Source organism: Rhopilema esculentum, chromosome 18 (assembly GCF_057945365.1).
Source record: "Rhopilema esculentum isolate cy_ngs chromosome 18, ASM5794536v1, whole genome shotgun sequence".
Classification (NCBI taxonomy): Eukaryota; Metazoa; Cnidaria; class Scyphozoa; order Rhizostomeae; family Rhizostomatidae; genus Rhopilema; species Rhopilema esculentum.
This window is the reverse complement of record NC_142832.1, coordinates 6,762,403-6,776,756: the sequence shown is the minus strand read 5'-3', so window position 1 is coordinate 6,776,756 and position 14,354 is coordinate 6,762,403. Positions and strand designations below refer to the sequence as shown.

Sequence of the window (14,354 nt, the reverse complement as noted above, 5' to 3'; positions counted from 1 at the left end):
ACAAAATTGTTCTTTCGATCGCTGCCGTAATTTGTGGTAGTCCAGATCTGTTCAGCATGAAAAGTGCCAGACTTTCGTATTCTTGAAGCTGTTTCATAGCCTCAAGAATTCATTAAGGCTTTGGTTTTCCCACCCACCATTCTTTACAGCACTTTTTTTCTATCGGGACAGGTGAGTAACAAGGGCTTCTACTGCTGTCTGTGTAGCTTTACAGACCCTTCGTAACGTGTAATGTCTTTCATGGCAACGAAAATATCGAAAAAGCTCATTTGCCCTACAAAAAACGAAATTTCCCCTACATCTGCCCATTTTCCCCGTAGGTTTTCCCTACTCCCTACACAGTTCAATTTTCCCCTACTGTAGGGAAATTTCCCTACGTGTGGGAGCTCTGTATGGTATCTGTCCTCTATTCATCTGAAGGGGATGATAATTACCTGCTAATCCTTAACCACAGGAAGCCTATTATGTTTTTCAATGGTATTTCAAATGGTTCAAAGCTAGTTCGAGGCTCCCGGTCTCATTATTACTTTCGCGTTTCTAATAACGGAAACAGCAAAGTCTTTGTCACGGGACTCACCGATGACGTAAAATTCAATTGTTCTTGGTCCTTGAAATAAAGGAGCCTAGCAGCCCCGTTATTACTTTTGGGATTCTAATAACGCAGCCATTTACCTTTTGCCAGTGCTGTTTTATGATTTTGCTTGTAAGTTAGCTGTTTCAAAATGAATCGTGTTGTGGAAGATCAAGTGAATGACCATCGTCTGGGTGTTCAAGGTGTTATTATTTTGAAAAGGGGGGAATTAACTCACTAGCAACGTCTCGAACTGAAAGGCCGTGCCAGATATATCTCGTCATGTATTTTTCTATAATAAATTTTTAGCCTGCATCCTTTCAAATTTATTTGTACATTTTTAAACTGTAGCTATTCAAAATGTTGCAAGTTGCTTATGTAAAGGCATTTAAAATGAATGATGAACTGAACTGAACCTTGAATGTGTTCAGAGGGCTTTCACGCAGCGGTTTCCGTTATTACATTCGCGATTCTAAAAATAGCACGGCTTTTGCAATGTACGAAGAATGTGGAGGAATGGTACTTCGATATTATGAATTGGCGATGTGGACAAAACTGATGATGCCGATTATGATGATGATTGATGATGATTGATGATGATGATGATGATTGATGATGATGATTGATGATTGATGATGATGATGATTGATGATGATTGATGATGTTTATGATTATGATTATGATTATGATGACAACAATGACAATGATGACGACAACAAAGATTCCTAATGTATTAAAGTCTGAATTTTTCTAGATGCACTTACAGTTTGTTTCCAAGACAACAAAGAGCGTTTTATGCTTTATGAGAACGGATTTACAGACTTAAAATACCTAAAAAACGGCGGCACAAGCTATGACGCAGCAAGTTGACAGAACTCATATATTGGGGCTCTGTGAGTGGGACCTAACTGGGATTTTGTTTTTCTGATATGACGAAGGACATTTTTCGTTTGAAAGCATAACACGAATAATTATTCTTATTCGGTTGCTTCTCAAAATGCGTTTCGCATATTTACAGTTTCTTGATAAACGGCGGGGAATGCTATGACGCAGTAAGTTTACAAACCCAGATCTTTGGATTCCACTATCAACCTTTGCAGAAGGAGAAATCGATGCGTGCCTAACGATACCTAACGACCCGCGCTGACAAAACGGTTCCAGCATAATGATCTCACGGCGGTGCAATTACTTGATTACGAAGGGGAATCTTTCGTACGTAATTGTGAGCAGCCAAACTTTTAATTTTGTAAACTTCCTAGTTGCGAGTGCAAAGATTTCTTCAACTCGGCAATTCAACTATTTGATGAAGAAATGTAGTCACAGACCCCAAGATTATTAATTGATTATTCTCGTAACTGTTGGTCTGACCTCACACGTTCCAAATTTCTATTTTTTACGTTATTCCTGCACCAAACTATCTTATCAAATGGGGTCTGAAGAATTTTGAATGAATTTTGGATCAACCCCAGAGAAAATTGAAAAGTCCCTGCAAGCATTTCGCGACAATTTCACAAAGCCTTCGAATAACTTTCACCGACTTTGCAAAACTTGCGAAAAACTAAACAGATTTCAAACACTTAACAATATATTTTCCACGACTCATTCATGAAAGCTAATTCTTGCAGAAACTCGTGAAATCGCATATTCCCGCACTTTCTTTTGTATCCTACATAACAAATTGCAAATTATACGTCTAATTACGTTGACGCTTGACAAGATGAAAGCACCACTCTCGATTACGAGAAGTTTCTGATCTATTCTGGCTACCGTTCAACATGCACGTACAGAACCAATTTTAACTGCACAACGTCACGAGCAAAACTAAATGTGATTGGTCGAATCTAAGAGGATGACCACAAAGGGGATCTCACGCTAGCAGCCGAACCCAATTTAATAGCACGATTATAGACCTAAGTGTCGATTAGCGAACCTCAATTGCCCACTTAATCGGGAAACTCACGATTCTCGATTGTTCGTTTGGGAAAATTGGGAAAATCCTTTGATTTTGACATTCTATGCCTGCATTGTTTCGATTGTCTCCCGCCTTTGAATTCGGCTTCTATGTTACCATTGTTGAACTCATCAAAATGCCGATCCATTGTTACACAATTGGCAACAATTCTACATATATATATATATATATATATATATATATATATATATATATCTATATATATGGATGCCCATCGAGCCGAGCAAAATCCCCCCTTAATGTACTCATTCTTCGTACATAATAACGGGCCCACATGGTGGCTCAGAGGAAGGGGCCGCCAAATATTTTTCACGACTAATCACCGCTCGCAAGCCCTTCTGACAAATGTTACAGCCCTCCAGTTTGTTTAAAAAGACCAACAGGAAATCAGGCTCTTCATAGATTTCTTTTTGATATGCGAGCAAGGAAGTATCTGCATTTATTTTCTAGGAGATACAGCACTAAAATTGCCAATTAACTTAAAACTTTCAGCATTCGCTCAGATTCTTAGTTGCTTACAAAAATGTGTATACCCGACCAATTTATGTCTTTAAGTGACTTTTTGTTTGTTGTTTAGAGTCAATTGAAGATATGCATATTTCCCCAACGTATGGCTAGGCCAAATTTGGGGGGGGGAGTGTTGTAAAACCCCTATACCCCTCCAGTTGAGGAGGTTCAAAATTCCTTCATAAAGAAATTGTTAATTTTCCTTTTTCATGCATCTTCCATACGTTTGAAAAAGTAATACCAAAAAAATTTACTCCCAGCCGCCCCTGGGCCGAGCTAAAGAGTAATATGATATTGCCAATATCTCATTGGCCCGGCCAAATTCAATTGTGGTTTCAGCATACTGATTAGGCTGAAGCCTAATCATGATTCAAAGGGATAGGATTTCGAAGATGAACGACTGTGAGAATAGTCGTTTTATACTCCGACCGTCACTTGATGTCAAGGCTGTTTCTAAATATATACAAGAAGTTTTCGGACTGGCAGTAACAGACGAATCGTGTATCAAAGAACTAGCTAGCTACGATGATAGAAACTACTTTGTGAGAGGGAGAATCGCCAACAATGGGCCTTCTTTCGTGAGCTTGACAAGGTATGTTGGAAAAGAACAATTTTTCAAGGATTCCCAAAAGGCGAATCAATCAACTCAAAATTCTGGAAAATACGTTTTCAAAGTAATGAGCTCCAAAACAACATATTCGAAAGACTTTCTGGATGCTTCTATAGACGTTGTGGAGCATATACAGCAAGCCCTTGGTAAATAAGTTATTAATGTTTGCTTAGCTGTTGCTTTGAATTTGATTGTGCAGAATTAATCCAGAGGCTGGAGGGGGGTTATTGTCACCCGAGCGGAGAATTTACCACACCACCTTTTACTGATTCAGTTTTGGGCGTAAATTACGAATTTCAATGTTGATCAAGTGTTTGAGGGGGCGTTTCCGAGAAACAGGGGGTCAAATCCCAAAATTGGGGGTAATTGGTTTGTCAGACACTGATTGCTTGTGGTGATTTAAAACATAATATTACTTATAATTAGCTCAATATCAGCGAATCTGGTCATTATAAAACCGGTTCCTATTTTTGGGGGCCTATGAACTTTTAACATTTCATCTTGTCGGAAGAAAACCTACACAATTGTCCAGACCCCCCACTTTTCTAAAATATGATCCTCGAGATTTGTCCAAAAATGATGTAAAACTCGTTGGGGAGGGGGGTGTAGTATACTGTATGCTTGTGTCAATTTAAAAGGACAGAATTTCGTTAAGTCAACTTTTGCTTGTTTGCTGTTTGAATTTCATTCGCGTGCTTGACTTTTGTTCGCACCTTGGCCAATTTCCATGTAACATCCTGTCTTGTGAGCTCCTTTGTTCTGTTTTGTATAACTGTCCTTATTATCTTAATTGCTGTTGAGTAAAGTATTTGTTGGCTTTTTTGAGTAATTCAGTCGTTGAATTTAGTCGCTAGAGTTTAGACGAGATTTCAGATGTTCGGATAGCCGTTGTTATTTCGAGAAGTTTGAAGCATAACAGTTTCGCCGAAGTGACCCGTTTAGTCGTTGTTGAATTAGATGAAACTATAAGAACCGTCGAGCCAAGAAATCAGAACACGCTTATTGAATTTTTTACTCTCTTTTACTGCCGAATCTGCGAACACAAGCCTGTAAAACCCTCATAAACTCAATGGTTTTTACAGAATAACAATTGTAAAATACTTTGCTATTTACCATGACTAACATTAATCAAATAATGGGGGGAAATTTTGCAAAAAAGGCGTTTCCCTGCATTTGCGAGTGTTCGCAAATATTCAAATTTGTCAGCAAATTAAGGCTGCCTCACTCACTTTGTTGGCAAATGAGGCCTGAACATCTTCTTAGAGCGAAAAAGCTAGCAATAGCACTGCTTACATCCTCTTAATTTAAGCACAAATCAAAAACAATCCAGCCTCAGATTTTTGAAAAAATTAAGAACAGTCAACCTGAACTTGAATTTACTGGTTATTATAAAAAAAGAGTGTAGTTAGTATGTTAAAAAGGCCCTGACCGGTGGGCTCATGTCGTGATCCCTTTTGCGTGACGGATCGCTTCAGTGTTTAAGTTTGCAGGAGCATTACGCAAAAATCAACTATTAAAACAGACTTTGGTATAAGGTAACATCGAGTGAAAACGAACTGCTATGTTGAGCTTCAATGCAGTCCAAGGGCGGCGCCAAGAAATTCAAAGTGGGGTTGAGATGTGGTGGGGGTGGCTCGACGAGTTGATAGCAATATTGAATTGACACAGGCTATATTGACTATGCAAGATATTTTTGCCGAACTTTGAAGTCAAAATCAGAATAAAGAAACACCTTTTGGATTAATCTACAAAATATTCAAGTGAGCCCAACGAGTCATCGAAGGCTAAATGAAATATATCGATCGACAACATAAACTTGGAAATCAGAATAAACAGGAAAGACTTAGGGGACAACCCGTGGAAATATTGAAACAAGAACACTATAATCTTTTGAAGAAACTTTCAATCTTGCCTCGATACCGCGCACCAGTCTAAAAGTGGGTGGCCTGAGAAGGTGGGACTGAAAATATTTTGAGGCCACGCCTGTTAGAACGCCGGGAAACGCCCCTTTTAGAAAACACTTGCTTCTTTTCACGTAATTTTCTTTAACACTCCGATTCAAAGAAGGTAACAATTACCATGAAAATAGATTAGCAAGATAAGCCTCTAAGAAAATGATCCAAAAATGGTTCCCAGTCAAGAAGAACTGCTACTACTCAAGATCCGTTAGAACAAAATTTTGAAAGTTGCGCAAGAGTAAACTTGTCTGCTGGATATTGCAATGATAAAATGATTAATTGATATGTACACTGCTATGAACAGAAGCCTAGTTTGGATTTTGGTGTCACATCCCATCAGGCGGCTGGGAAATGATTGAGACAACAATTTTTAAAACTCAGCTCAACCTTGTTTTATTCTTGAGCTTTATTCTTGAGTAGCTGTTGGGTGCAGATGAAAAGGCAAGAGCTTTGTTAAATATAGAGCAGTGCGGAAATGTTTGAGTCAATCAAATCCAACTGATTTGAGACACTAATTCTAAAACGGATTTTCTTATGAGCTTCTTCTTATGTTTTCTGCAACATTTTCTCCTTTTTTGCAGGCAACAGCCCTTACAACATTCCTACCAACGTTTCAAGTAGAAATGGGAATTTTGCAGAATCAAAAGAACTTGAGGTTCCATTAGAATACATTGCTGAACGGGATGCATCTTTTGCTGAAAAGATTGCTAAGAAGCAAATTGAAGGAGATGGCGTATGGAAGGCTGTTGTTGGTAGAAACTCTGAAATCAAAGTTGTGATAAAACACTATATCAGGTAGGGGCTTTCCATTTCTGTCTCTTGTCATATGATATAGAACTAACTGGTGAAGAACAATTCTTCAGATAAGCTGATTACATTTTAGCAAACGTAATGCACAGTAAGACCAAAAATTGTGTTTCACCATTTTTTCTTCTTATTTCTTTCTCTCTTTTTTCTTGATTCTGTTTCTTCTTTTACGACATTGTATGTATCTATATATATTAGGGAAAATTTTGCTTTGAGGGTATGAAAATTGAATGAATATTGAAAATGTGTATGAAAAAGGGTTATTTTGCTCATCAGACCCATAGGGTTTCTTTCCGCAAGAATTACTTGGAGTCGCGGGAAAGTACCCTGAAAAACCTTTTTTCAGAATTAAAATCATTCATAGCAAGAAAAACATAAAATTGTCATCAATTCTCCCATTGTTTTCCTTGCCCGGCGATTTCGCTGACTAAAAAAGGATCTTACTGAGACCAACTAAGGTTTTATCAACCCGCTTATGAAAGTTTAGGAGTGTCACACCTCAACAGAATACCCATCATATACGCTCCTGTATATGAATAAACATGGTTTGTCAGAAAAGCTACGTAAAAGTCAAAATATTTTCAATGACCAACATCAACATTGTTTGTTCCTTAATTTAGGTTACTTTCTTTTGTGGAAGGGAAGACTCTGAAGGATTTTGAAATCGAAGACAAACTGCTTATTCAGGTTGGAGATTTGGCTGCAACAGTATGCAAAGCATTAGAGGTTAGTCTCTTTTTCTCAATATGGTTAGTAAGATTATAATGTCAATGTTTTTTTTGTTTGTGACCCGAGTATGCATGATTGGATAAACCTTTATAGCTCTCTCTGGATCATCAATATTTGTCGTTTGCCACATATTTTGGAGCAAAAACTGGTTAAATCTGCTGTCTTCTTTTCAGATGGTGAATTGCCAGTCTCTGTAAATTTTATTTTGTTGGTAAGGTTTTACCAATTTTTATATTTTAGGGATTTTCCCACCCAAGCCTTAAAGAAAAAAGAGATATATGGGATTTGAAGAACCTTCTTTGGCTGAATTCACCGCAGTATCTCGATGCCATAAAGAACAAGGAAAACCATGGTATGGTCGTGAAGTGTTTTCAGCTGTTTCAAGATAGTTTCCTTTCAGTCGCAGAGAATTTACCCAAACAAACGATTCACGCGGACATCAATGAAAGCAATGTAATCACCAAAACGATCGACTCAAAAGCAACGATTGTTGGTTTGATAGATTTTGGTGAAGTCACTTACTCGTTTCGTGTATTTGAAATTGCAATTTGTATGGCCTACATGAGCTTGCTTAGGCCAAATGACTGCCTAAAGGATGCTGGCCTCGTACTGTCCGGGTATTTGTCAAAGGAGCCCTTAACAGATCTTGAATTGAAAGTGTTGTATTACTGTGTTATTGGGAGACTGGTACAATCCCTTACTTTGGGTAATTATCAATACTCTTTGGATCCTGGTAACGAATATTTGTTATTAACGTCACAAACTGGTTGGAAAGTTCTTGGAATGTTTTTAGAATACGAGGAAAGAGTTGACGAGCTGATTGAATATTGGCTGCAGGTGCATGTCAATGTATAATTGGGAGACACTGGGACATTTGATTGCTAGGAACATAAGTGATTTTATGGGTTTTTATGCAATAAGGGACTATATGTTTGTAATTTCATGTAATCAGAACATAACTATCTACGACTCAGTGCTTCTGTTCTTCTAAGTTCACACTGATTTGCTAATGCAAGAGTTCACTTTTCTGTGATTAAATAGGCAAGGCACTTTGCTCATACCAAGATACTGAATCCCTTCTTGACAGTTTAAAAACTCCGTTGTACCGAAACAACTTTTGCAAATTTGAACAAAATTCGCTGAAACTTCACGAAACCTTATTAAATAGGCTACCAAAGATGTGTTATGGGTTTGCTGAACCTCTGACATTCTTGGGCAATTTTCTGGAAAATTGAAACACCTGATAATATGTTCAAAAGTTCGAATGTTTCTATACAAACGCTTATGAGACAGGGGCTGCGAGGGCTGCAGACCCACTGACCTGGCCTGATTTATCTCACTTTAAGCTCCGTTCGGGCAATTCTATCTCGATGAAGCAACGATATCCGGGGAAGTCTCATACCCAAACCCCCAAAATGTTTTGCATCCACTACGCCCACATTTTTATATATAACAATGCAATTTTTAATGAAAAGGTCAATCCTCAATACAAGAGTTTTCGATGTTCTTGGGACAGATTGAAACTTATTTAAGGACGATTGACTGGTTGACGTTTTGTAGAATTATATACAAATTCACCATTTGTTAAATCTTGGTAGTGGACGCAAAGTTAAGTCCACAAATCTATCGTCATTCCATTCAGTGGCGTGACCAGGGTGCTGAAATAAATGTCTGTGTCGGCCTGGGTCGGCTATTGTTGTAGAACGGTCATGTGACAGAATTTAGCCAGTTACAGTTTACCTGCCACATTCGCGGAAATAATCACATACTAGGTACTTAAAAAATGGCAGAAATAAAAATTGAAACAAAGAAGTCTCCTAGTCATGATGTATTGTTGCAGTGCATTTATCACTAAACCATGCAATATACGGTGACTCTTTTTTCATTTTCTGACAAGACAAGTTTTACGTTTTAACGTTTACTGACAAGCGAAAAAGATTCTGATGGCCTCTTCAAAAATCAGAGAGGGGCCGGTGCCATTGCAACCTGTTTTTGACTAGACCTTGATTTTCAATCATCTTTAATTAGTTCGTTTTATAGAAATCAACCTCTTGTTTATGAATTTGTTGTTTGTTTTCAAATGTTTTCTATAGTTTTTAAGTTACAAGAGCTTACATTTCGACAATTTAACATTTTTGGGAAATATTCTTGGCTTTGTAATTGTGGCAAGAGAATATATTTTGGGCTTTGTAATTGTGGCAAGAGAAAATATTTTTGGCTTTTGGTAATTGTGCTACGCAATTTGACGCCACATTGAATTCCGGATGGCCTCTCATTCGTGTGTGAAGCAGAGGTTATTCTAAGGAAAATTTCCATCTCCACAATTCATCATAACATTTCTTGGCGCTATTCACTTTTTAAAGCCAGGAGGTTTCTATCAGTGCAAATGCAAACCAATTGGCTAAATATTTTTATAGTAGTAGATCAACTTGTTACCGGTGTTGAGAGAGCTACCAAGGGGTTTCAAAAGCTGCAATGAAAATTGTTGTAACCACTCCTTTAACTTAGCTTGAAATAAATTTCAAAATGTTCCTTGCAGTCAATTTCTTGTAATCGCTTTTTAGGCATATTTTTTGTGTTTGATTAATTCTAATCTTAAAATGGTATGCATTACGTTATGAGGCCCTCTAGACATTAAGGCCCAAATGCAACTTGCCCCCTCTGACTACATCTCGGTGGACATGGGTGTTGGTTGAAATTCTGTTGTTATCTGCTGCTTCCTAGATTTACGGATACCTTTGGCCCACGTTCGCAAGCAGAAACCTTTCCAGGATTAGTACGGTCGACCTTACGGACGAAACATTTCTTTATTGTTTTGCATGAATCTCCAATGTTTGTATGAAAAATGAAGTCCAGCTCCACAAAATCTCATATTTAGCTCCACATTTTGAATTCCAGCTCCAATAAAAAGGCTAAGATTAGAATAAGGTCTGCTGCTAAACCAAAAATTTGTATGTCGGTGATTTGTAAGACACTAGTTGCATTTGGTAGTAATTGCAGTTCTGTTGCCCATTAAATGTAAATGCTCGAAAGCTCTAATGTGATATAAAGATAATCTTATATTTAAATTGCAAGTCTTGCATAAGTTATTGAAAATAAGTATAGGAATCAATCAGTTGCTCAGTAGACTGACAAGTTCTTATGTTATCTTAAGGTGAATTGATATCTTCAGTTTCAGTGTCCTTAAATGAATATTCACCAACAAGGTAAAAGCGAATAATGATCGCCGCAGAGATTGAACAAGAAATAACAGCAGAATTTTCAATGCATTAACTTTTCATTGTAGAAATCACATTTAAGTAACAACGTAAATCATTCAAGAATCACAAATGCAATCATACTACACATTAATAGTAGCATAATAGAATAATACTGTTATCTAACGTTTCTCAATTTTTTTTAATTGGGAAAACCATATTACTTCTTTTATTATCTCTTAATCCTTTAAATAACCTCGATTTCATTGTTTTCAATCGTTTACCCAACTTTTTCAGACCTTTAAACCTTTTCTCCTCGACAGGCGAGTTTTCAACAGCATTTGGGAAGAAGGTGCCAATTTCTGTATCCTTACTAAGTTTCATTTTCTTCAAAGTCTGGTTGTAACAATCTACATTGCCATCATTACTTAAAATTGGAGCACTTTTTAGAGAATTCAAGTCGCTGTTGTGGCCAGGAAAAGAGCCTAATCCGTTTGTTACGTCACCCAGCGGCTCGTTTCGTTTTCTTTTCAATCCCCGACTAAGAGTAAAGTTGACTGAAGAACTCTTATCAGAAGGATTTTTTAAGCTACTCGAAGTTCCATTTAAAATGGCTATGGAGTTCACAGAGAGACAGGCTTTATCGAGGCTTCGAAGTGGCCTATCAGCTTCAATTAAAACTTTATTCTCCCCAAAAGAGCTGTCAAGTAGCATGTTAGAAGTAAAGTTGCTCTGCAGTGGCATTTCTGCCGTAGCAGCATTGATGCTATTCAAGGCAGCCTGAAATTTTATACCATTCACTTGGTCAGATGCATGCGACCCCTTTGGCGCTTCCACCAAATTTTCAACAACACATTGCTCTTCATTTAATGTGACATCATAAGCCACATAAGATCTTCGTTTCTTAGGATGGTAGTATTTTGGATCACTTATTGGTTTAGGAACATATGCAAAACTATCATCAAGAAGTCCATCAACAGTTTCTCCTTCATTATCACAGGCAGCATTAGAACTGAATAAGAGTTCTTCAAATTTCGAGTTTTTCAGTTTGAAGATATTTCCAGCTAACAGCTTGTTCTTCGTGGAACCAACATCCAGCTTCATCAGAGTTTTCAATAGCACTAACTCCATTCTCTTCTTCTGCTTTTCTAAGTTCTTGGCGAACTCTGTCATATCAAATTTCGTCAGCATGTAGAAGAGTCTGATGTTGTTTGACGGATCGATTTTGCCTGGACCCTGCAAAGTGAACAACGTTTTCTTTCGTCACCACAAAATTAAGTCGTCAATGTATATGCTAGGGACTTCAAATAAATTTACAAATTTTAACATAAACTATTACAATTTTACTACATTAGATTAAACAGAATTCTAGAACCCAACATAAATACACCAATGTTAGTGCAACCGTTCTGCAATTGGATTTACAATATCTAACTATATAAACACTGACACTGACATCAGATCCACAGTCGGCTAAGAAATGATCTGAAAAGTTGTGTTACTGAAAGCGATACATTAGCTTACATTTGTTAATATTTTTACCTTGTCAACAACAGCTATACTTAAGAAGAATGTGTCCCAGGATTGAACGATGTTCTGAATGAGACGTGCAAACTTCTTTGTAGAAGATATGACAGCTTCATCTGTTGTCTGCAATAATATATAACAATAAATAAGAAAATAACTTTATTTCGTTGCAATTATGTATCACAATGTAAATAGGTTATTCTATTATGTGAAATCGGTTCCTTATTTAAGACAGTTTCGCTACAACGACTGTGAACTTACAAAGGGGTGGAAAACTCACCATCAAATGAAGATCCTGAAGAACACTGAGACAGGCCTTTGCTTGGGTCTTTATCTGCAAATAGATATTCAAAAATTCAATGTTTATGTAATCAATAGGAGTTCGCGAAAGATAGCGAAAGAAATGGATATTTCTTGTGATAATGTAAAAGCCAGTTTTACCTGAGCGAAGGAGAATGTTCGGTACTCAGTATCATTTAGCTTTTCCAGATTCCCCTTTCTTGGCGATTCGATGTCCGTCATGTGCTTTATGATCGAGAAGAGAGCATCTGTAAGGAAATGTGAAAAACGGATTCTAGTAATCTTTTCAATGTACCTCATTCTATCAATGAAGAAAGTAAAAGCTTACAATAGCATCGATTTTCTTTCATGAAATTCTTTAACACAAACAGACAAGAATCCCAGCAAGATATCTACGAAAATTGCATTGATGGAAAATAACTCTTTAATAAAGTAAATATCGTTGGTTTCTCAGTCAAAATATAAACAATAGATACTCACTCATATTCTTCAAGAAGAACTCGTATTTTGCAACGCAAGGAATGGAACTCTCACTATTAGTCGCAAACAAAGCAACTTCCTGGAATAAAGATTTGGTATACGTTAGACAATCTAAAAATGGGTGATTTCTGAAATGGACCAGGATTTTATAGAAGAGTTATAGTCAATTTATTATAGACAGTGAACAATGTTTTATCTTTTCTGAATCAACAACAGTCAATTGCAAAGAATTTTGTCAAAGAAGGACCAGACCCGTACAAAGAAATGGATGCTATTAATAACATATCTTCCGTCCTTATGCTACCATTTGAGGGTTATTGTCAAAAAATACTACAATTTGAGGGTAATTCTTTAATATTTTAGCTTTGGCACTCATTGACAATGACTGGATCCCTGTTAGGCCATTATAGGAGTTACCCCCCCCCCCCGGAAATTTACTTAAATGAGCAACGCTTTTATATAAGAAACAGTCACATTTAATCGAGGCTATAGCCTCGGTGTTGTCTTTTCCATGGTGACGATCCTTGGCAACAATAGCTGCGACAATTTTTGGTTTAGCCAAATCTTAGGCCTCATTATATTTACTCATAGCTGCTGTAAATGTTTCATTAACAAATCACAATCAACTTCATCAAACTGATCTCTAATATAATGTTTTTGATATATCGTTTCTTCTTTATATTTCTTTGACTGTTTATCCCATTTTACATAAATATTAAGTCTCCTGGCTTACATAAATATTAAGTCTCCGTACATAATAAAACTCATTTTTATAAAACTTTTTTAGCTAAACATTATCTTTATGCTTGTTTCCTCACAGTAAAATTTTGAAAGAAATACATTTTCTACAATTTAATCCATTGCTATAATGTTTTTAGCAAGCTTTCTGAAGGCTTCGAGTTTCTCTTTCGACAAATCGACTTACCATTGTTTCTTTTTCTGCGTAAAAGCGTAGTTTCGAGTAAATTCGAATGATTGATAGGTTCGTTGATCTTTACTTCGAAATAACTTTCGCGATTATCGATTTCCAGGTGTTTCAAATCGTAAAAAAGTTGCGAAGAATTCAGTAACACAAACTTTCGTCGTGACTGCAGTTGAAAAGTTCTCAACAAAAATCGTAACGGTTTTTTGCGATTTTATTCATTAATTAATTTGACGTCACGTATTGATTATTGTTTTGTTGTTGCTAAGTTGCAATCATGTAAACATAAAATACAATTAAAGTGGCGAAAAATTTCAAAATTTAACTTTTTTGCAAATTCCAACGAAAACTAGGTTAAAAACTCTAAATCTTCTTTTTGGCTTGCATTATTTTTAAGTTTCTAGTCCCTGCAAAATATTTTGACCTTTTATACCGAAAAAATGATATCGAATTTCGGTGGAGCACTAGCAAATGAATGATGCGCCATGTCTATCGTCGTAAGAAGACGAAACCTTGATTCAGGGAAGAACTGAGGACCAAAACAGCTTGGGGGGGGGGGGGGTGACAAAGTCTAATCTTGGACAGGGACGTGCCATTTTGGTTTGAAAATTTGGACCCATAATTCCGCACATGTCTGGAAAATGTGAACCACAATTCCGCAAACATGATGAAAACCAAACCCATAGTATCGCAAGGCAAATATTATTTTTAAAAATACAACAAAATCATCAAACAAGTTTTGCATGTCTTTTGCCTCAAAATCTCGATATTACA

At 36.8% G+C, this 14,354-nt stretch overlaps 2 protein-coding genes across 2 annotated transcripts; one reads left to right on the top strand and one right to left on the bottom strand.

The window, feature by feature from the left end:
- The first annotated feature begins 2,824 nt into the window (after positions 1-2,824).
- LOC135696734 (hydroxylysine kinase) lies at positions 2,825-8,123 on the top strand. Its single transcript, XM_065216222.2, has 4 exons — positions 2,825-3,806; positions 6,200-6,413; positions 7,046-7,151; positions 7,395-8,123. The coding sequence occupies exons 1-4, from the start codon at positions 3,416-3,418 to the stop codon at positions 8,007-8,009; spliced, it is 1,326 nt and encodes a 441-aa protein (XP_065072294.2). The 5' UTR covers positions 2,825-3,415; the 3' UTR covers positions 8,010-8,123.
- Positions 8,124-9,414: 1,291 nt separating this feature from the next.
- Positions 9,415-13,348, bottom strand: LOC135696816 (uncharacterized). Its single transcript, XM_089113586.1, has 5 exons — positions 12,659-13,348; positions 12,320-12,426; positions 12,159-12,212; positions 11,894-12,001; positions 9,415-11,587 (listed from the first exon to the last, which is right to left on the bottom strand). Exons 1-5 carry the CDS (start codon positions 12,660-12,662, stop codon positions 10,544-10,546), a joined length of 1,317 nt encoding a protein of 438 aa, XP_088969712.1. The 5' UTR covers positions 12,663-13,348; the 3' UTR covers positions 9,415-10,543.
- Positions 13,349-14,354: the final 1,006 nt, after the last annotated feature.